We start from the raw sequence: 25,032 nt of genomic DNA on the forward strand, positions 1-25,032 counted from the left end.
CTTATTTCACATGCATCTGAAGGAGCCTCAAGAGCAGTGGTTTCAGGAATTTCCATCAGGAGGCATGCCTGAATGCATCTGTGTGACTTCGCAGAGCCCTTCAAGTGATCCTTTGTCAGTGCTCCCATTGATGGAAGTTCATTGTTTGACACTAAAGTGAAAGACACACTTTCCAGGTGTAAGAAAGATAAGACCTTGTCTGCTGTGGGCATACATTTTTTGACCCCTCAAAGAACATTTTCCAGGAATCAACAAGGTGGTTGAAAGATTTGGTTCAGGAAATCCCAGGGTCCATTCCATGATCATGTAGAGAGAGTTCCTGTAGGGCTAGGGGGAATTCAAATGGGAGACGCTGCCCACGTGGCAGAAGAGGAGTGACAAAAAACAGAGTCCCGAGATTTTTTCATTTAGAGACCCTATCAGCACTCCTGAAAGAGGCCTGATTGCCCACCTGTGGAGGCAGTGGGGAATCCCTTATCCTTGCACCAGAGCGGCTGACTAGATATAACAAAAGATACTTGGGTGTGGAGGATTATTTCCAGAGGCTATATAATTCCCCTTTCCTTACCTCCACCGTTACAGAACAAAATTACTGATGTTCCACCCAGTCAGAGGAAAATGGCAGCTTTACAAATTTAAAAGTTTTTAGAAAAAAGAGTCTTCCAAGAGGTCCCCCGGACCAGAGAGGGTCAAAAACTTACGATTCTTTTAGTGCTAAAGAAAACAGGGGACTGGAGACCAGCCTTAGATCTCACCATTCTTAACAAGTCAGTTAAGCGTACCGAGTGCCGGATGGTCATGGTTCAGTCCATTTTATCCTTCCTGTACAAGGATGACTAGATGTGCTCAATAGACCTCCAGAATGCGTACTATCACATAAAGATGAACAGATGGTCCAGGAGATGCCTACATTTCCAGCTGGGTGCCAGCCACTACCACTTCAGAGTACTGCCCATTGGTCTCACCATGACTCCCAGGGTGTTCACCAAATGCATGGCAGTAGTAGCAGCTCACTTCAGACTGCAGGGATTCCAAGTATTTCTGTATCTAGGCAACTGGCTCCTAACTGCTTTGACCAAGTATCTGCTGATAGCAGCATGAAACTATGTACTTCAGATTTGTTCCAATCTAGGCATTACAGTCAACCACAACAAATCTCAGCGTCAGCTGTCTCAGACATTAGAATTCATAGGGACCATTTTCAACACGTCTATGACAGCATCTCTCCCTTTACCAAGAGTTCAAACTATTCATTTTCAAGTCAGAATGCTGCTCAGGAAATCAGTATTGCTAGCCTGAAAGATATTACAGACCCTGGGATTGATGTCCGCAGCAGTTTTACTACTTCCACTAGCAAGATTCTTCTTCTTCTTCTTCTTTCGGCTTTTCCCGGTTAGGGGTCGCCACAGCGGATCACCTGTCCGCTCATGATTGGCAGTGGAGTTTTACAGTGTCGAGTTGCCAGCCCAGCGCCCAACCTTCCACAGAAGGCACACACACACACACACACACACACACACACACACACACACACACACACACACACACACACACACACACAAACACACAAACACACACACACACAAGATACCACATGAGAATTCTCCAGTGGATGTTAGCAACCCAGTGGTACATTTTACATCAACCTATGTACACCAAAATCAGCATAACTCAGGCCTGCAAAAAGTACCTTTGGTGGTGGATTATTTCAGATTAGATGTCGTGGGGTCGTCCATTTATCCTCTGCTAGCCCAAGGCCATAGTGACCATGGACACTTCCTAGATTGGATGGGGGGGCATTTCTTGAGGAAGACTGTTTAAGGCACATGATCCCCTGCAGAGGCCAACTTGCATATCAGTGTGCTGGAAATGACAGCAGTGCACCTAGCATTGCAGGTGTTCTAAGACTCTTTCCCTTCAAGAACTATTGCGATTCAAATGGACAGTATGTCTGTAGTATGATACACCAACAAGCAAGGAGGAACTGTATCTTTCCCCTTGTGCCAAGAAGATATAAGAGTGTGGCAATGGGTGATCTCTTCAAATCGATTTCTGATAGTGACACACATACCAGGGAAGTCCAACATGATTGAGCAGGTCCACTTTATTACCTCACGAGTGGTCTCCCAACACAGACGTGGTAGAAATGATATTCCGCCAATGTGGCCAGCCGTGCTGTGACCTATTTGCATCTCCCCTAAACAACAAATGCAGCAGGTTCTTTGCCCTAATCCCTTCACCAGGGGAGTCACCGAGAGATACTCTCCTTCACGACTGGCCCCCAGATCACCTCTGTGCTTATCCCCCAAACCTCTTAATCCTCAAATTCCTACAGAAAGCATCTTGATTGAAGAGCAAAGTCATCCTCTTTGCCTCGTATTGGCCTCAACAGATTTGGCTTGCCTTCCTTTGGTCTCATGTAGTTTACCCACCGTGGATTCTGGTTCCAATTTCAAACCTTCTGTCTCACCCAACAGACATGACTCACCTGGACATCTTGACCCTAAAGCTGACCATATAATTATGTCAAGAATCTAAATGGCAATGCTCAGATCTGCTCTGAGCTACAACAGAATGGCGTTAACTATACTAATTCCAAGGATATTGCCAATATCCTGGCAGATCGATTTAGTGCCAACTTCACCCCCCTCTCACCCCCTAAAGGGCCCATCTCAATACCAAAAGATTGCCAAATTCTGTTAATCACGGCTATACAGGTAGAAACCGCACTCTCCAAAGCTAAGAATACAACATCCATGGGACCAGATGACATCCCGGGCTGTGTACTACATGAACTACAAAATGAACTGGCACCTCACCTAATTGTCATGTTTAATCATAGCCTCACCTCAGGCTTCGTGCCCACTGAGTGGCACACAGCTACAGTTATCCCACACCACAAGGGGGATACAACTTGGGTCCTGGGAAGTACCGTCCCATCAGTCTGACGAGCCTGATCTGCAAGAGCATGGAACGCATTATCATGAAACTTATAAACAAAGACATTGGCAAACTTCAAACACTGGACCCCACCCAGTTTGGGTTCGTGAAGGGTCGATCTTGTCTCCTGAACCTGATTGACTTCTTCGAATCAGTCTCCAGAGCTGTGGAAGAGGGTAAGGTGGTCCACACAGCCTATCTGGACCTCGCCAGGGCCTTTGACACCATCCCCCACTCTGGAATCATAGATAAACTTACTAAGCTGGGCATAAATCCCTACATCACTCGATGGGTTGCCAACTGGCTTACTGACAGAACCCACACTGTAAAAGTAGCCGACTCCAAATCCAGCTCCAGACAAGTGACAAGTGGAGTACCTCAGGGTTCAGTCCTGGGACCGCTCTTATTTGGCATCTACTTCTCTGAAGTACAGGCCATCACTAAGGGACTCTGGCTAACAAAGTTCACAGATGACTGCAAGCTGGGAGCCATTACTGAATACCCAAATGATGTGGATATTCTACAAAAGGGCCTTACAGAAACAGATGCTTGGTGCCAGAGCCATGGGCCCAAGCTTAACGCCAAGAACTATATAGTTATCCCCTTTGGGAAAAAACATGTACTAATGAATTACCACATAGGTGGCAGTACACTAAACACCGAAAGTGTGATGAGAGACTTAGGGACACAGGTGGACAGTGGTCTTACCTTCGATAACCACATTGCCACAACAGTCAGGAAATCCTTCTATGTGGCACACCTCATCACTAAGGGCTTTTCATCCAGAAAAAAGGAGGTCATTGTCCCACTGTACTCATCCCTCATTAGACCCATTATAGAGTACAACACCCCATTTGGTATGTACCTCACAAGACATCTGCAACAGCTGGAAAGGCCATAGAAATACCTCACTAAAAGAATCACAGGCCTAAAGGAGATGCCATATGCTGACCATCTAAAAAAACTCCAGCTATACTCTGTGGAATATCGTCTACTCAGAGGTGATCTCTGCTTAACATACAAGGCCATGTCAAACCCTGAGCTGTTGGACATGCTCCACTTAAAGAAATCCCAATCCCTCAGAGCCACAGCATCTAAAGCTTGTCATCACAATGAACAAAACATTCTCAAGGGATAGGTTCCTGACCCAGAGACTCCCCATACTCTGGAATAGACTGCCCATACATGTCAAGCAGAGCGCCTCCTTGGCCCTCTTCAAAAGGAACCTTGATGATTGGATGGGAGATAGAAAATTCACCCCGGAGATCATGTCAGTCACCCTGCTCGACAGGGGTCCGGGGAAGTAAATATTGTGGGAAGAAATATCCAGGGAATTGTTATGGCTAGGCTTGTATAGGTCCTAGGGCCGATAGCCTAGTACCAACCTATGAAGCTATGAACATGGTTTCTCCAATCCCATTGATAGCCAGACAACCAGTGCTCTCTTCTCCAGTGTGCCACATTCTTTTTTCTTCCCATAAACTTTCCATTAGGAAGATTTACAAGAGCAAATGGAAAATATTTGTCCTTTGGGCACAAAAACAATAAATGTACCCTTTTTTCAGCACCAGTATATAACATTTTTAATTCCTGGCTTCTGTCTTTAAAGATGGGACTACCTCTATGGTTAAGGTACAGTTGAATGCCATTTCCAGTTCTCATATTGGAGTTGATAATTCTTCTTTGGCTTCTTCATGTCTTTGTAAAGCCTTTATAAAAGGAGCCTTTCTACTCAAACCACCTTTCAAGGACCCTAGCACTGTGCGATCTGAATTTAATGTTACAGGTCCTAAGTCAGAATCCATTTGAAGCAGCTGCAAAGTGTGAATTGCAATATCTGACTTGGAATATTACATTTCTCATAATCATAACATCAGCAAGAAGAGTTTCAGAACTTCAAACTTTATATTCTAGGCCTCCCTATTTAGTTTTTCATAAAGACCAAATATCCGTAAGAATCAGTCCTTCTTTCCTTCCTTAGTTGGTGTCAGGATCTAACATCAATCAAACTATTAACCTTCCCATAATCTTTCCAAATTTTTCAAACATAGGTGAATACATTTTGCATTTACTAGATATTCACAGAAAATTAAATTTTTTTATCTTCACAGATGAGGTAAATTTAGAAAATCAGATTGATTATCTGTATCCTTTTCAGAAAGTAGAGTGGGTCAACCAGTTTCGAAAGTAACTTTATCAAAATGGGTGACAGATTGCATTTCCTTTGTCTATAAAAAGTTTGGTCTGGCTTTGCCAAAGCCTTTAAGAGCACATTTAAAAAAGGTCCATGGCAACTTCATAAGCTTTAACCAGGACTTCCATGGACGATATTTGTGCAGCTGTGACTTGGGTTAATCCTCATACCTTTATTACTCATTACAAATTGGATCTGGTCTTAAGGGGAAGAGCGGCCTTCGGCTCTACAATACTCAGGAATATCCTTCCTTAGATTTCACCTGGGATTCAGTAGCTGGGAACTCTGTCATATATGCTGAGGAATGAATGAAAATTGACAACATCAGATAAAGACGTTATTGTACTCACCATAACTTTCCATCTGTGTTGTCCATTTTCATTCTTCCTTAACTCCCCTCCCTCCGGCTCCCTACCCCTCTCCTCTTGAGAACTTCTGGAAGAATGAGAGAACTTTAAAGGAACCAACGTTTCTCCTATTTGAGCTCGAAATAGTGACTTTCCTTCTTAGAGCTATAAATTTATTCCAGCAGACAGTAAGAGGCTGCAAACAAGATCTGGGGAATGAGGGGGACTGCTGCATTGTGGGTAAGGGAGGAGCTCGAGAGCTTGTAGTATCCATGAGCTGTGAAACAGCGGCTGAATTAGATCTGAGGATTGGATCTGAACCCATATCTTGAGTAAGAATGAAAATGAACAACACAGATGGGATGTTATGGTGAGTACATAACTTCTGTTTTTTTAAGGTAAGGAGACCAACTAGGACAGCATACTGCAAACAACTCTCATACAGTGAAGGCAAGTGATTTAATGTTCAGACCTTTTTATTTGATTGTTTATAACTTTAAGGTATTCTTACATTTAGAGACACTTCTGAGATGAACAGACGGAAGCATAGGAGAGAGGGGAATGAATTTAAGTTGGCACAAAATAAAAGAAATATACACAATAGCCAAAATACTTCAGGTATGTTAAAATTTTATTAAACTCTATTTCTGTTTTGTAGTTCACATTTTGCACAGTAGACATTGACGTTTACTTTTATTTAAAATGCTAGCCTTAAAATCTTTATAAATGATGAATGCATACAGGAAATATGTCTAGAGGAGGTGCGTTTGGCAGTATGTCACTGAATGAGGTATTAAACTGTCATTCTGTTAGTATAATTTCTTGCTGTTTGTTCTTCTTGGAGTTAAATATGTTAGATCCCCAAAGGAACAGGTCATCATGGCATGTGTCTTGCTACTGGAACTGTGCAATGTGTATAATGTTATCCTTCATGTTACATGAACCAGTACCAGCTTTAATAAGCCGAAAAGATAATGAATGTCTAGTGACTGATTGGCTGACTTTCACTTTGAATGTAGCCAGCATCGCTACTGAAGTCACTGGAATTATTACAAGTTATTTTAGTTGTTCTTAAGTTCATAGGTAAGTATTAGGCTAGTTGCCCTTGTGGGCCATTTTAAGTCTAGCCATTTTCCCTTTTGGCACTTGAATTAATCCATCCCATTTATTGTTAGATTGGCCATAAATACACCTGCTTTAGTTAAGTTTGACCATGCTGCACCTGCAGAATGTAGTAGGGGCAAATGTTAATCCTAACACTTGTGCAAGGGGACATAAAGCACAGGGGTTAAAATTATATCTGATGTTGTCAATTTTCATTCATTCCTCAACATATGGGTTCGGGTCTGATACTCTGATCCGACTTGGCTGTTTTTCCAGTTTGTGCAGACCAACAAACTGTCAAGCTCCTTTCATACCCACAATGTACCACTCCTAACTTTCCTCAGATCTCATTTGCTGCTTTCGCGACCAGATGTGGTTGACTACCGCTCTCAAGCATTCATATTAAGATAAGTGTTTTTTTCCTTAAAACTTTATCGTTAATCGCTTTCTGTCAGTAAACCTGTGTCTAGTTAATAACTTTCTGTCAAGTATTTTTTGATACTCTTCATCTGTAATCTCTATACATGCACTTGCGAGTGTATTCTCACTACCATTGTTAGTAGGCCTTTCCTACTTCTGTATATCCCTTTCTCTTAAGGGTGTTATACTCTTCCTCTTACTAAATAAAAAAAAGACTTTTGCTAGCCTTTTTCTCTGTACTCTAGTGGCAGTATTTAATAGTTCCTGTTTGAATAGGTACTTTGGTTTTTCGCGGTTATCTGATTCTTTAATATTTCTCTTGTAGCTACATCGGAAAAAGGGTTTAAAAATGTATAGACTGTGATCACAAGATGCCATTGTCAGATACTCATGCTTTGTGTGTGTACTACTTGGGGCCTGAGCACTTGGATAAGGAAAGTGACATCTGCAATGGGTTCAACTCAAGTTCCTTAACTGAAAGAAGAAATAAATTAAATTTGAAAGGTCTTTTGCCAACTACCTTTTCTCAGGCCATCACTGGATTTCAGTCTCCAAAACCTAAATCCAAGGAACTTTAAAAAGGTTCTCTGGTTTCGACTTCATCTGAGCCGAGAAAAAAGAAAACAAAATTGGATCCAATGTCCCTTGTGATCTGACTGTCCTCAGATCCAGTGACTTATCTGGCAAGTCCTTTCTCTGATCCAAAAAAAATGTATTATGGTTCCGAAGTCCTTGGATCCGAAGTCTTTGCTTCAAACAATGTATTCACCCTCAGTGGATATGGTACTGTCTAGGGTGCCCTCCCTTTTTCTTGAGCAGCACTCTAAACCCCTTCAATAGTGTCCTCTCATTCCTCCAGATGTATCACAGAGGCCGATGTGGAAAGGATGTTGAGGAGATTGTTCAAAGAGCAATTTCAGAAGGGAGTCTTCACAGTTTCTACACCTGCTTGGGTCAGGAACATTATCCATCAGGTACTCCACTGGTAGCCTCTCCTCCACTGACTCAAGCTGTGGGGTTAGAGTCCTCATTGGTAGCCACTCCTCCACTGACCCAAGATGTGGGGTTAGAGTCCTCGGATCCGAGCATTTGCGACCTTTCTATTTCGGATCCAAAGAGAGCTTTCTCTTTGGATCTGACATTTAGTCTGAGCACACTGGCTCTGACATCTTCAGATCTGGATGACTCTTGGAGCCGAAACCTCCAGGTCAAATCCGGGGGGGATAGGATTGACTCAGAGGTTTTCAGAGCCATCTCTTCTTCTTGGAGCTTCAACGTTGGACAGCTTGGCTTCGGCTTCCGCCTTGGGCAGATGGCTCTTCGAGTAGAGGGAGCTGGCGGGCCAGAAACTCTTTTTTTTGGCTCCATCTCTCTCTCTGGAATGGTTGGCTTTCGAGGTTGTGAAGAGGGTTTCCTCTGCTCCGGCAGGTCAAGCAGGTCCTTCCTCCTTGGATCCACCCTCGATGTCTCAGCTGGTTTTGTACAGTGATCCTCAGCATTCTACACCACTGAGAGATGCAGCCCAGAGCATCCAGACCACCCAGTTTGTTATTGTCTTCTCTTCCGATACTTTTCCGGATCATCCCACCGAAGAAGTCCCTAAGAAGAAGACTTGCAAGAGGAGGCACTTGGACTCCGGAGTCTGTCACCAAGGATGCTGACTTTGATGAGGGAGAAAGGTCTTCCAGATCACCACCCAATGACGTGTCATTTGGAGACATCCTTGAGATCCTAAAGCAGAAGGGTGTTTGGTCTGCCCAAAACTAGCTCCTGAAGAGTCAGTATTTCTGGAAGCTTTTGGGACTGGCCTATCTACCTCTGGGTCACTCCATCTGCCGATGAACTCATTGATTGTTTTTTAGGTGGGTGTGGAATAATATATATATATATAAAATTTCCTTGGAGGCAAATTTTTCACACACAGTAAGCTCAGATACCAAAATCGTCAACAGTATACTACATTTCACACCTCTGCAATGCCACCATAATACACATAATCTACTATATGCTGCGGTTCTAAAGATTAGCTTTCCTAAACCTCAAAGATCTCCAAAACACAACATAAGCATAAAGCACAGTCTGCAAGTTAATCCTAACTCATCACATAGCACAAGGAGTCCCAAAGTCATAAGGCAGACATCGGCTGATCCAAACATTCTTGTTATAGGTGATTCCATTGTAAGACATATAGATGTACCCTTTACCTGCTGGCTGAGCAAGGAAAGAGTGACAGTTAGTTGCTTGTCTGGTCCCAGGATCTGTCAGATCATGCATTCACTCAAGTCCTTGAACAGCAAGTACCAGTATGGCTGTAGCATGACTATAGCAACTATATCACAGTTCATGCCAGTATCACTTAAGGTATATCTGCCTGGACTATAAGAAGAGACGCATGATGGAGCTCTGAGACTGTGTCCAAGGCAGGTATGAGCCTAGCACTGAGCAGCATTCTACCTTCTCCATTGATGATGTGGTGATAAAAGCAAAAATAACTGACTACAATAATTGGCTTAGTTTTTGGTGTCATTCAAGGGGGGAGGGGCAGTATTTGTCAGCCTGGGAGGATATGATCGAAAGACCATGCTGCTTTGCCAGAGATGGCCCGCATCTTTCCCCTCTTGGGTTTTGATTATTGGCAAAGATATTATCCATCCCCTCGTAGTGCCTTTTTTAGGCAATGCCAACTGGATAAACCTACCAACATAACAAACAAGCAAAGGAAAATATGAAGGTGTTACTGATCAGTTCTAGGAGCCCAAACAAGCAAATCTACTCCCCAAACTCTTCTGACCCTGGAGGATATTGACATCTGTGTAGTGAATGAGACATAGTTTGAAATAGTAGAGAGCACTCTGGCTGTTAAGGGCTACAACATGTTCCACATGTTTAGACCAGCTACTGTGCAGGAGAGGAAAAAACATGGAGGTGTCTCGGTCTACATCCAGAAGACTCTCACATCAAGGCTGTTAATGTCCTAGAGCTTCATTTTCAAATAACCATCAGAAAGGCCCTGTACTATATATTACCTACCTATAGAACTTCCTGTATGACATGAAAGCCACAACGCCAATGTACTTGAGCTTGACTCACACAGTATTAAACCCACTACCATTTTCATAAGTGATCTAAACTATCCAACTATAGACTGGGAAACCAACACCACCACTACTGCACAAGCACAGGGATTCCTGGACCTTGTCAGTGCAAATGCCTTGAACATTAGAGTACCCACTAGGGGGAGTAACGTTCTAGAGCTTGTCCTTACTAATAGGGGAGCACCTTGCACCATCCCTTGTGTATATTTATCACTTGTTAGGTCTGACCGTAAAAGCAGTCTCCATCAACATAACATTGAAACCAGTGACCCTTTCCTTGCAATGTAATTTTAGAACATTGTTTAAGACAAACTACCTACTCCTAAAGTGATAAATTGGCAAGCTTCAAATCCCCACAAAACCCAGTTAAATCTACTGAAAATGCAGAAATATCCACCACCATGCGATACCAGCATGTAAACAGCTGTATAGATGCATATGTACCCCATAGAAACAAATGAAGGGCAAACCCCACATGGTGGAACCATTATATCAGCAAGCTGTATATTAAGAGGAAAAAATTCTGACCAAAAGTAAGAAGAGTAATTCCCAGAATGTTAGAGCCCTTGTCACGGAAATAAAGAAACAACTCAGGAGCTTAATAAAATTCCCCCAAAACCAAGTTTGAGACTAAAATATCTACCCAAGCCAAAGGCATTCACAAGACATTTTATAGTTGTGTTTATAATCTCAAAAGTACAGTACAGCAGTACTCTGAGATGATTGTGAACAATGTTATCTACACTGAGGCTCAAGATACAGCAAACCTACTTGCCAATTAAATTTAGCTCTAACGTTACCCTTCTCATCCCTCTGTTTGTCCCTCAAGATATACCTGAAATTGGCTCACCTGCAGTTGTCGCACAAGACTAAGTCCTAAAAGTGCTATTAAAAGATAAAATTACTGGTATCAGAGGGTCCTGACAATATCCCTGGATGCATCTTAAATAGCATCAAGCATGATTTATCCACACCCTTAAAAACACTGGTCCATGTTAGCCTCCTTACAGGTTTTGCACAAAGTGAATGGAGAACATCTACAGTTATTCCCCTTCGTAAGGGAAGATCTTCCATAAGCCCAGATAATTACAGACCCATAGGTCTGATCAGTCTCATATGTGAAGATATGGAATATTTATCATGGAACTAATCAATTAGGACACAGGGAACCTCCAAACACTGGATCATCTAAGTTTGGATTTGTCAAGGGCAGGTCATTCTTACTCAGCCTGGTGAATTTTTTTTTTGAAAAGATCACCAAAGCAATTGATGAAGCCAGAACAGTACACGCCACATACCTTGATCTAGTTAAAGCTTGTGACACAATTCCCCACTCAAGCATAGTAGAAAAGCTAAATAAGTTGGGAATAATCCCCTTTGTCACTCACTGGATTGCCATTTGGCTCATAGATAGGACACAGGGAATCAAAATAGGGGAAGTTACCTCCACAAAGAGACAAGGGATTAGTGGAGTCCCCCAGAGTTCTCTGCTGAGGCCTCTCTTGTTTGGCAACTACTTTTCTGAAGTAAAAGCCAGTACCAAAGGGCTCTGGCTGACCAAGTTTGCAGATGACTGCAAGCTAGGACCAGTAATTGAATCCTCACATGATTTAGTCATCCTGCATGAAGATTTTTCCCAAATAGATAACTGGTGCCAAAATCATGGACTGAATCTAAATGTCAAAATATGTATTACTGTAGTCTTTAGGAAGTCTTCTGTCACAGAGACCTAGCATGTTAACAATCTGCCCCTAAGAGTTGACCTATTTGTTAGGGATTTGGTAACTTATGTGGACAGTAACCTAACTTTTGACCAACATGTGTCTGTTGTAAGAAAGCCATTCTGTATTGCATAGCGTATAAACAAGGGACTATGTCTAGATCTAGGGATGTCATTGTCTTCCTTTACTCAGCCTTCATTAGGCCAATTATTGAATATAATGACCCCCTTGGCATGTATCTCCAAACACATGCAACAACTGGAAAACACACACAGGCATACCTTACCAAATGGATACAAGGCCTAAACAACATGTCCTACATGGACTGACTCAAAGCCCTTTCACTATACTCTGTATCCTACCGACTGCTAAGTGGTGTCCTGTGTCTGGCATGCAAGGCATCCTCCATCCTCCAGCCCAGTATTGATGGATTTACTCTACATCAGTTCAAATGACATCAGAAATACTCTTTTTAGTTATATAAACTTCTTCTGCAGCATCAAAAGAACAGTTTGGAGGGACTGGAATATCTCTCAGAGGATACCGCTGCTCTGGAACAGACTTCACATTCAAATTATCTATTTCCCATTCATAGATCCAAAATGTTTATCCTTGTCCATATTCAAGTGCATCTTGGAACTGTAGATGGGAAATAGAAAATTTACCCCAGGACTGACCCCTGGACTACTAAAGAACAGAGACAGCTCTTAAATGCTTTATCCTAAACATGGGCCCCCTCAAATTATCTAAGGTATGATCTCAGTTATTCTCATTAGGGGTAATATACAATATCATGGAATGGGTAAGTGCACTCTCTAACCAAATAGGATAGGTTAATTAAAGCACAAAAAGGGGAAATTGCTAGGCTTAATATGGCCTGCAAGGGCAACTAGCCTAATACTTTCATATGAGCTATTAGATAATTCCACAATGGGTTCCCCAAGTGATCTAACAAGGATTTTAACATTGCACATTACATATCCATCAATGTAAAGTGTGTGCATGAAAGTATTTACAACAAAACTGGAAGCTGAGTAGACACTTCTTGAGCTGAAAACAGAATTCATTAACTAGGAGAAAGAGTAATATAATATATCATTTAAGGGGAATAAGTAAGCAATGAAAGAAGACTTAAGAGAGAATATGGAAAAGAAGTAGAGTGTAGGAGGAGTTTCTGAGAAACTATAGGGAAATATAGGAGAGGTATGGAGAAGAGGGGGGTGAGAGAGAGATGGCATTTGGAGTAGATAGTTAAATGTTCTTTAATTGTGATGGAATATAAAGGGATTTTGATGATGAAAGGTATGAGTACTAGCTGGATTGTTAGTGGGAAGGGTGAGAAATGGAGGAAGGATGGGGTGTGAAGTGAGAAATATGAGGTGATTTGCAAGATATTATTGGAGGTAGGAAGTAAATGAGGTGATTTGTGAAAATTAATGGTGAAAACATGCTATTCATTTGATAGTTTATGAGGATTGTGTGTGTACAAAAATGAATCGTGTACCAGCTGGTGTTATGGTAGACTTGGACTTGGAACAGTGGTGAAGCGGTATGAGAGAAATTAGCCTTGAGCTTCAGAACAGTGGCATTGCCATGTTTCAGAAAGTAATGTTTTGATGATCTGTGTGAAAATTCTTTGTTTATTTATATGGTGGAGGGAGCATGGTAGGGAGATCAACAGTGTTGCAACTTGGCTAGCATACAGTGAATCCCCATGGTAGTTACATGAGGGAACTACTTTAGCTATAAAATGTTCTGGTGAGCAAAGTAAGCATGAGGGTGTATAACACTGAAGGAAAGGGCTGTGGGAAGAGCAAGCTTGTGGAAAGTGAAGGATTTATTGTGCATTTTTTCAGTTGGTTAAGTTTGAGTAGGTAGGGGAAGGAGAGCCAGTAAAGTAGTCTAAGAGCTGAGCAGTGGTATGTTTTATTGGGAATGTTAGTGGCAAACTTTGGAATTTTATTATATGACTGTTCAAATTTTGTAAGCTGGATTGTTTGTAGGTTAGTAAATATCACTGAGGCACAAGTTAGAAGAGCAATGAGATAGATAGCAGCAGTGGCTTTACATGTCTGATCAGACAGACATTTATTGGATCAATAGACCATGCCTAATTTTGTTTTTTTTTTTGGGTGGTTGGTGAGTGACTCTCTGAATGTATAGATCAAGATTTTAAGTGGCCATCAGTAATAATTGTAACTAATTTAATTTTATGTGCCAGTTCAAAAGATGTGTTATCAGAAGATTGTAGGGAGAGTGGATCATGAAGTGTTAATACTGGTTTGGGTGCGAAAAACATAACTTTTGTTTTTTGGGAGGGGTTGGGGGAGGGATTCAGGATTAAGTAGAGTCAAGTTGCCAGGACTTTACACTTGTTAAGAGAGCTGAGTGATTTTATGGCATTCTAAGATAGATGGGGCTGTGCAGATAATGGTAGAGTTGCCTGCATACTGGATCACAGTGGAGTGAGAACAGTGGACATTTCTTTGATAAGTATATTGAATAGCAGTGGGCCAGTGATGGCTTCTTGTGGTACAGCAACAGGGGTAGAGAAAGGTGGAAAAAAGCTGTGATGGCCTCTCTTTGCCCCAGGCCAGTAATCAAGGAGCCTGTATCCTCACAACTGACACCGGTGAGAGACTGTCACTAAACAGGAATGGATTTACACAGTATTTTCAAATGCAGCTCTCTGCAGCAAGCACAATTTCCCCCAAGAGCACACAGGAACATGCTCCAGACCTGGGATTGGACTTTGTCTCTCCAGATGCCAAACACACACACACACACACACACACACACACACACACACACACACACACTCTCTCTCTCTCTCTCTCTTTCTGTCGCTCTCTGTCCTTGGAAAGGCTGGTACAGATCTACTATCTGTTCCCCTTCTGCCCAGACTGTAAAGTAGCCGCCCTGCCACTGGTCAAACACTGTCAGGCTCTTGCAATGGTGTCCAATTATACTCAGTAAAATCAATAATAACATAAATGGTAGGGTGTAACCAAAGCAGTCAGGCTTTTCAGAGTGGCCAGGGCATCACTAAAGTAAGCACAAGTGCTGTCAAGATTTTAAAAGTATTATCTAAAAGACCAGCCACAATGAAAGGTGTAAAATATGTAATAATAAAATAAAAAAAAAATGAGAATACTAATTATCTAAGTGCAGTAAACATCAGAGTTTCAATCACAGGAGAAATGAAAATAACTCAGTTGGACAGATTCAAACAGATGCAGAAAACCACTATTTAACTGATCTCACTGTAGTTCGTGACTGTCTAAAGAATAACTGTTTCCTAGCTAAGTTAACTAATACAGCAAGGCAAAATTAGATGCTGAGCTGCTTACTTCTACAAGGCAAGGTGATGAGCTTCTAACAGACTGAACTGAACAATTAACTAACTGAACTGTTTGTGGTAACTTTCATAGATTTTTATATAAGGTTCCAAAGAAAACAAAACAACATAAGCTGCTGTGTGAGTTCCATCCTCTCAGGGTTGGTTATAGAATGACATCACATTTGATCACTTGACTCTGGTGCAATACACATAGCTTTGCTAAGATCTGCTGCAGTATGTGAAAGCTATAGAACAGTTTCAAAAACTTCTACTCTTCCCTTCCAGAATTCTCTGTTTAAAACATATACATTTAATTAGTTATAATAACACTGTTGATACATTTTTAACACAAGCGTCTGTACAAGTCAGTGTGATAGTCAAATGACACAAACGTATTTGCAAAACTCCAGCTAACTATGCTGGCATATGTTACACATGCACTGCCCTGTTCTCCCAGGCACAGGTGGCAATACCTCACATTGTCATAGAAGCATATAGCCATTTCATGCTATGTGTCCCTTGATGGAGATATGAAATGAACCACAGGACTGCTTTAATTGATAGACCTATTTTGAAAAGAATGTATGGAGTAGGGCATTAGAGGCAGAATCAAAAGCTTTAGACAAGTCAAGGAATACTGTGGAAACTGGAAAATGTTGGTCCCTTCGATTAAGGAGAGAAGAGCAGTATGGGTACTATGAGAGGGAGTAAAGCCATACTGGTTGGTTGAGAGTAGATTATGGTTAGGGAAAAATTATAACAATCTCAGGAAGTTTTGAGAGGGGTTGTCAATGTGCCAGTAGGTCTGAAGTCACAGATATCAGTGGGGGAGCCATCTTTGTGCAAAGGGAGTATGAAGGATTCTTTCCAGGTGGAGGGAAAATAATATTTATTGATTGATCTGCTGATTAAGGTAGAAACAGGGTAGACTAGTGACTGGGTTTCTAATTTTAGGTATTCATTGGGGAGGTTTTCTGGGGCTGTTGAGTGACTTTCAGTTTCTTGAGGTGTTGTTTTAAACTTAATGTTAAGACTGTTTGAAGTTTCGAGTGTTGTGATTATGATAGGATGGAGATTAATGGAGATAGGAGCTTGGGTTAGACTGTGAGAGAAAACTTTCAGTCTTGATAAAATATGTATTAAAGGCACAATCTACAATGAAATTGGATTAATTAGGAATAGTGTTGGGTTGTGATGGTTTATCTGATTTTAGGGTTTTCGGTTTGAAGGTGAAAAATTTTTTTTTTGTCTAAGCTTATCTTGGCTCTAGCTTTATTACAATAGTTATGTGTGGTGCTATTATTTTGCCATGTGTGCCATGCTTTGCCTCTGAGGTGTATTAATTCTTTGGTGAACAGAGTGAGTCAGGGGGCTGCAGTGACATTGACTCATTTATGTCTGAGTAGGACATGAGAGTTTAGACTGTCTTAAATGGTGTTATTAAAGTGATGAGTGGCTTCATCTAGTGGGAGGTGTGTGAGTATGTGCCAGTTATAAGTTTGCTGGTTTACAAGGAAAGAGTCCTTGCTTTAATTAGATTTTTGACGGCCTTGATGTTTGATGGCTTACTGGGTTTAGGTAGAGAGTGGAGATCAAATGTGGGATGATAGTCACTTAATGAATCTGGGAGATTTTTGGATTTTTAATTAGGATCAATCTAAGATATATTAGGAGCCTTTTGATTTGCTGTATCGTTTGGTGATATTGATTAATTGAGTGAAGGTATAAAGGTTTATACGCGGTTGTAATTTTGGGACTGGGGTGATGGACCAGTTAATGTTACATCACCTAGAATGATCGCTTCAAGAGGTATTTTGCTGGATATCCAGGAGAGTATGTGTTAATAAGTCACATTTGACACTAGTAGAAGATGGAATATTGTGGGCTCTTATTTTATTTTATTTTACATTTGTTAACCGGGCTAGTCTAACTGGATATATTTCCATTTTCAGTAGAGGCCTGGGGAGAAAAGCTCCAGCAGTTATACAACTTAGAAAATCTTATATAGATGAACTTGGCATTGTTAAGCTTTAGGAGAGATTAGGATTGCTGCCTTAGAGAAGGAAGGAACTGAGATTGGGTATTAAGATAGGTGGAGATTAGTTAGGTAGAGTAATGTAGCAACGCCAAGTTTTTTTATTTTGATGATGTAAGTACATTATACTGAAGCCGGGGGATAGAAATTCTTCACTGGGTATTGCTGGTTTAAGCCATGTCTCATTTATGACTGTTATGGCAGAATTCAATCCAAGGATATGGAAAGGGGATTTTGTTGTATATGCCCTGAGTATTTAGTTGTAAAAGTCTAGTGCTGCCAAAGCATTAAGTTGGCAGTCAGCAAAGGTAGTGTGAATGAATTAGTTGCATTTGTTTCTCTGTAATGTTAGTCTTACACTTGTAAAATAAGAGGGAAGATACAACCTCTGCAATAATCCAGCAGAAGAATTTTTTTTATTTTAATACTTGCTATGACTTGAAAACTAGTGGTACGAATATGGCTGCTATCTCCCGTCTGGTTCCCCTTTTATATTCAGTATTAAAGCTGGTCAGTAAGCTAACAGGTAGATGGTCAGCAAAAGGTAGTTAGCTAGATGACCTAGCTGGAGAAGCAGGGGCAAAAGCATTGTGACACCACTGGGCATAGCACTTTTAAAACAATAAATGTAAACTTCATGTAGCACAACAACAAATTCAGGGATTAACCGTACCTTATTAAGTTATTGCAGACCTGGAATACTTGAGGTGATATTTGAAAGTAGATAGAAAAGTCAGGGTGGCACATTAGTGCAGAGGTTAGCATTGCTAAGTCACAACTCTTGGTTCTCCAGTTTAGTTCTCTCTAGATTGCCTTCTGAGCAGATTCTGCACAGTCTTCCTGCGTCTGTGTGGCTTTTCACTTGGTGCTGTGCTTTCCTTGCATGTTCCAAAGATCTGCTGTAGTTGAAATGGAAATACTCCAAACTGCCTTCAGGTGTGTGTGTATCTGTGATATATAATACTTTGATCAGGATTAGCTTGTCTGCCTTTGCACTTATTCAGTGATAGGATAGGATAGGATAGGCTCTGGCTTCCCTACAACACTGAATTGGATGAAATGGATTGCTATAGAACAAATAAATATAAAATGAATGTGAAAAATAGCAGTGGGGTTCTAAAGATATGCAGCTTATTAGGAATAAAATAAAAAAAGACATTGAAGGCTATATATAAAAGCTTATTTGTAAAAGACCATTAACCTAATATGTAAGATGCTGTTCTGTCAACATGTATGGTATATTTTCAGATTTGTGAAAATGACAGCAAAAGAAGTTAAAGTGGCAAAAAATGATCAATAAAAGTACACAGAAGAGTGTTAAATATATAAAATAGCTGGAGTGTTAGTACCAATGAAAATCATTTATCCTGGAATAATACAATTTAAATGACAAATTAGATGAAATCGAGAAAATGCTAATGCATCTGGAGTGAAACTGTGACAGACTAGGAAAACTTAGCAGCAAGGCCAGGTTTTCATGTGATGCCTTCAGATATTAAGGTGTAGTCATTTTGGTATGATGACCTTTTTTTCAGTTTAGTATAGCTGAAAATTAGAGAACTATCCACTATCCTTCTAAACAAGTTTTATTTTTTTCATTTCTTTAAGAACACTATTCTAATAAATCAAATCAGTATGAATTTATAAAATGTTTTCCATTCTGAGTGTGATGTACTAAAGTTAAAAAGATGTAGTAAAATAATAAATATATACTCATACTATTTAAAAATAAGTATATGAAATAAAACTCCAGTTTTAAAATAAGTTAAAAAGATGCTAAGAAAGGTAGTATTTTAAGTTGATTTTTAAAGATCAAAACAGTGGCAGTGAGGAAAATTTTTAGAAAGTAGTAGCCATATAAGAAAAGTGTTTCTTCTTTCTCCTGGTTAGCCTGATCTTGGCAACATTTAGCAGCCCTTTATTGGCCAAGCTTAGAACCCTAGTAAGACACTTGGGTCCCAGGAGTTATATTAGGCATGTTGAACCCTAATCAGTCAGACCATTATGCCTTACAAGGGGAGCTAGGTGTATGACCGTAGAGCAACAGACTGAATGCTGCTATAGACTGAAATTTAAGCCAATCTGCTAAATGTTGCAGTGAAGGAGAACATAATTGTAGGAGAGTGCAGAGGAAATGCCTATTAATGGGAGTTGTGAAGGACTTTTCCCCTTCTTTGGATGGTACTCAGGTTTCAGTTTTGGTTTAGATTTAGAGAAAAATTCAATGTCCTGGTCATTAGAGAATGGTTTGATCCATTATACATTAATACTTTGAAGGTAGTTATCCAGCTGGATTCAAAAGCAGCACTAAGGAAATACTAGACACCACCAACAGTACTCTGGCCCCTGCATTTTGATTTATTGGTAGCAAGAGAAGGTAACTTGCAAGCATTCCTTTTATATATGGTATTGTATTAATGAAAACAGCACAACACTACCAAGTCTATAACTCACATGATCATTTCTGAAAAGAAGGGCCCTTTTCACATAAATTAAAATGAGGTTTGCATGGATTTTGTGTCCTGATGAATTACATGATTACTGGCAAAGCTTAATCATTTTGTGAATTTCATACGTCAGTCTTTACTATGGTAACATCAAATTTTTAGGGATTAGTTTTTATCTATTTTTGGAAGGCTAGCCATAGATGTCAGCTAAATATTCATCCAAATAATTCAGCTGCTTAACAAATGGCATTTTAGTGAATTGGCTGCTGTAAATGGCTGAAATTCGGTATGCAATCATCAGTTCACCTACCCAGTTAACAAGTGAGTAGATAATTAAATTATTATTATAAGATTATAATATTATAAAAATCTACCTTATTATCTATTTAACTGTCAATTAATTAATGAATAAGAAGCCATAGGCAGAGGATAATTCCCATATCTTTGAATGTCCACAAATAGAATAACATAGCAGAAATTGCTCATAGTCTATTGCTTTTAGTAATGAATAACTTATTTAAGTTAAATAAAGCCTGGTATGCTTATAAAGGTCACTCATTGCATGTAAGCTGTGCCATCTCTTATTTCTTACTAAATTTCACAGAACATAAGTAACAATCCTTCAGACAGTAATAGTACCTGATACATTAGGATAAGTGTCTTGATGTGAAGTACATGCAGTAGTAAGGACCATCTTTCAAGACACTGAGTAGGGCCAGGATTCATTAATATAGGAAGTAACATAGGATAAGCCTTCCATTATGCCATGAAGTTGCACAGTGCAGCCAAATATACAAATAGAGCCTGGCACGATATGGAAAGAATGGAGGCTGACAAAGATATAGCACAGTCCAAAGACAACATGCAATAAAAATGAAGCAAGGCAAGACTGCATAGCATAGCACTGTGTATTTTAAACATTCACATTTTATTATATTCAAGAACTGAAACCTCTAACTTAACAGCCATAAACAAAGCCATGGCAACAAAAAAGAAGTAAAATGGACATTAATAACCTCCCAAGACCTTGACAGCCCAATAACTGGACTATTTGGAAGGGTTTGGTTGCTAGCACAAATCACCTCATGATAGCATAGTCTTTGCTGAATCCTTCCATAAATGTTTTACACACTGACCCCAGACCTTCTGATGGTTAGAAACTTTCTAGTTAATTTCTTGACAGCTTTATGGAATTGAGGAATTATCTCGATGAGTTTACTTCTGCCAGTGAGTGAAGACCATTTTATTTGTTTTCAGTGACTAGCAATCCAATACTGCACACTCTCCAATAATATCCGATATATTATATATTATAACCATCAGGCTTCATGCTTTCTGTGGCATTGCATTTAGTGTATCATGTTCCTGTGTTAACAGGCTCCTGATTCTTATTTGGTGCACTTTCAGTAGTATACGTTTAAAAAGTACTTCAGGCATATTTATAGTTCCATACAATGTGTTCAAGATATTTCCCTATATACATGACTAGCTCTGAAACCCCTGAATGTGTAAGAAATGATCCAAAACATTAGAAACCAAAGTGCCTCACTGCACAACAGTAATATAATAATCTGATGTTGTTCCTTTCATTCTTCCTCAACAAATGAGTTACAGATATGATCCTCTGATGTGACTCGGCCACATACGTTAGACTTTGGGTCCAACTCATGAGCTCCTCCCCCTACCCATAATGTCCTAGTCCATCCTCGATACATCAGATGTTGTTTGCCGCCATTATGCTTAGATATAGGGTCCTTCTCTTGAGCATTTTGTCAAGTTTCTTTCATAAGTGAAAGTCAACTTTATTAATTTACATTTCCACTTTTTGCTACAACCTCCCTCTTGGCATTCTGGCTTTTTTCAGACTAGTTACTATATTTTTATTACAGTATATTCTTGATATTACCATCATTGGAAATCTTCTTTTCTTACCTTTCTGCCCTTTCTACCCTTTATTACAAGGGTAATCCTTTATTACCATTGCTGGTAATTTCCTTTTCTTCTTTTTCTTTTACTCTTCTTATATATATTTATTTAGAAAAAAAAAGTCTCACTCTCTTATAATTTACTTCTCTCTCTCTATCGTACATTAAGCCAGTATGGCTCACAAGCTGGCAGGCTTTAAAAATGCACTTTTTGTGGGCATAAAATCCCTAACTTGGATGCCCACATGGAGTGTGTTTATTGTCTCAGAGCAGTTCTGTATGTGCTGCTTTTAACACTAGGACATTATCTGATAGACGCAGCAAACTTAGATTGAAGGGTCTTCTTCCTCCTTCAACAGCAGCTTTTCAGGGGCTCTAACCCCCATTAAAAGCTCTAAAACTCCTTTGGAGCATAGAAAGTGCTCCCTGTTGAAGTTCCCCAGGACTTCCTCGGAACCACCTATGAAATTTGCAAAAATATCGGATCTAATGTCATCGGACCCAAAGGTATGTTCCTTGGATCCAAAATCTTTGGATCTGATCATTACTTCAGCAAGCCCCACAGCTTAGGTTTCAGATGCCAAGGCCTCAGATCCAAAACCCGGTATTTAACATGTTCCATGAGCTCCTCCCTAGAGTTAATTTTGGATCTGGTCTCCCCTAAGCTCCGTTCCACCTTTTTGCAAACTCCCAAAAAGCACTCTAGACCACAATCTGCCACATCCTCCAGGTCCTCCATAAGTCTTTCTGAAGCAGATGTGAATAGGATGATGCAAAAATTTCTCAGAGCTCAGATACAGATAGGGGTCATCTCAGCTCCATCCCCTATTGGATTTGTGAGTTTTCAGTCTACTCCTTCTCCGATCAGTCTTTCATTTTCGAAGCCCCAGAATCCAACAGCTCTGAAAGGTCCGGAGTTGGATCTGAAGAGAATCACTTTATCAGCTTTGACAGCAACCCTGACCAGTTCCACTCCTATTCCTTCAGATCAAAATGGGCCCCAGAGTCGAAGCTTCAGTGTCAGATCCATGGGACCGGGATGTACTTCAATGTTATTGGATTCTTCCCTGCCCCTTGGTGCATCAGCACAAGACAGCTTATGTCTGGTTCCATCTTCCAGGCATGGATCCAGTCGGATGGGTCCATCTGCCTTTGAGGTTGTTGAAATGGCGTTCTCTCTTTCTAGAAATATGGTTTGTCATCCCTTGGATCCATTTCCTATTCCGTCTTCAGTTCCAGGCTCTGAGTGTATCAGGCCTGTTCCACAGGGACAGCCAGTTCCAGCTAGCTTCCAGTCAATCTCCATATAGGAACTCCCCCTCTCTTCTGATACCTCCCCTGAACATCCACTGAGGAGGTCTTTCAGAAGAGGATGTGCAAGAGGAGGCACATAGCTTTCCCATTGGAATCTCTCATTGAGGATACTGATTTCAAGGAAGGAGGAGGGTTCCCCCAGATCACCATCTGATGATGTCTCCTTTGGAGACATTAGAGATCCTTAGACAGAAAGGTGGAGGATCTTATGATAATTCTTCTCTAGAGGAACCAGTATTTCTGGAAGCTTTTGGTTCTGGGCCATCTACGTCTTGGGTGACTCCCCTGGCAGATGAGCTTATTGATTTAGTCTTTCACCTGGCATGGAAGGAGCTGGATTCCATTGAGCCGATACAATGCCTACTTGACAAATTAATAGCACCCCCCCCCCCCAAAGATAACCCCTACTGAAACAGAGGAGTCCCGGTAGATATTATGAAGTCCCTCATCTGGGCCAGTAATCAAGGAGCCTCAGTCCTCACCACTGACACTGTTGAGAGATGTTCACTTGGAACACGAATAGATACACACAGTATTTCCAGATGCAACTCTCTGTACCAAGCACAATTTCCCTTAATAGCACACAGGGAACACACTCAGTCCTGGGTCTGGGTTTCTGACTCATTGTCCAGACCCCAAATAAGACTCCCCACTGACAAAGCTGTAGAGTTGAGTCCTCAGCTGAGTGTCCCTAGCCAAGTCCTCAGCCACACTATCTGTAAAACCAATTCTCTGCGTCCCTGCTCCAAGTAACTGACATGCGCACACATTCTTTGAGATTTGATTTTCACACACACACACACACACACACCTGGGAAAGGCTGGCATATATTTACCAGCTATGCCCCCTCTGCACAGACCATAAGGTAGATACTGTCACCATAACACTCCAAAACCAGCTACTCTAAGGCTGTTACAAGGATACCCATTATACTGATTAAAATTAATGATAATACAAGTGGTAGTGTTTGACCAATGCAGCAAGGCTTTCAGGGGTGGCCACACTGTGACTAAATAAATATAAGCACTCTCAAATATTCTCTAAAAGACCAGCCACAACGAAAAGTTTAAGTATATTTAATAACTAACAAGAGAACATGAAAATACCATATATATATATTTATAATAAACACCAGAGTTTCAGTCAAAGGAAATAGTAAAAATACCACTGGAAAGATTCACACAGATACAGAAAACAGTTTTTACCTAATCTCAGAAAAACAGTTCTTAACTAATCTCACTATATTTTCCTGACTGATCTAAATAATTATTGTACTCTGGTTCACTTACTAGAGCAAGGCAAGATGATGTAGGTGAGTGGTCTTTTTTTGTCTGGTTTCACAAACATCAGAAACATGTCTCATTTAGTATTAAAACATCATTTCAGTGCTGGATTACAGAATGACATCACATACTTCTGGCCATCTGACTCTGGTTCCCACAATACTAGAAACTGAACCAGAATCTAGCACATATGTGTCATAATACACACACATAGAGCTTTGCTAAGATGTATTATAGCATCTGGAAGCTACAAAACTATTTTAAGGCTTCCACCATTCCAGAGTAGCAATTAGTGTACCACAAATGACAATACAGCAGGATTCCTAGTCCATGTTTTCACAGATGTTTCGTTTCTGGCTGCAATCAGAACTAAAAGATACAATCTTTATGTCCTAAACCAGGTAATTTAATTTCAGATTATTTTTCAAATTTAGTTGGACTGAGATTAGCCTCTTCTCTTCCAGTATCCTCTGTTACAGTATATTCTTTTCAGCAGTTACAATGCAGACTGACATATAGGTGTATTTCTTTTCTCTTCTGCAGGGTCCACTGTTGGTACATTCTTAGCACAAGCAGCTTTATAAATACATTTTCAACACAAGCACCTGTAAAAATCAGTTTGGAATACAAATGACATAATTTTTTACAAAACTCCAGATAGGTATGCTGGCATATGTTATGCATCCACTGCTCTATTTCTCCTGGCATAGCTGGCAGTACCTCACATCATCACAGATAGTATGGTGGTGGCGGTGGTCACTAACAAAAGAGTTAGCAGAACAGAGCTGATCTGTCCACTCACCAAATAGAGAGTCTAGGGAGCTGGACAGATTCAGAAAGTGAGTCTTTGCTTCAGTAGCATTCGC

The 25,032-nt window shown here is 40.5% G+C and overlaps 1 protein-coding gene across 1 annotated transcript in view; it reads left to right on the plus strand.

The window, feature by feature from the left end:
• The window catches only part of ZMAT3 (zinc finger matrin-type 3), an 808,181-nt gene that overhangs the window by 646,755 nt on the left and 136,394 nt on the right, over nt 1-25,032 (plus strand). Inside the window, exon 5 of the mRNA XM_044070445.1 lies at nt 5,999-6,099. Within this exon, the coding sequence (XP_043926380.1) occupies nt 5,999-6,099 (101 nt within the window). The remainder of the gene's footprint in view (nt 1-5,998; nt 6,100-25,032) is intronic.

This window comes from Protopterus annectens, chromosome 4.part1, assembly GCF_019279795.1.
Source record: "Protopterus annectens isolate FY-2018-M chromosome 4.part1, PAN1.0, whole genome shotgun sequence".
NCBI classification, from domain to species: Eukaryota; Metazoa; Chordata; order Ceratodontiformes; family Protopteridae; genus Protopterus; species Protopterus annectens.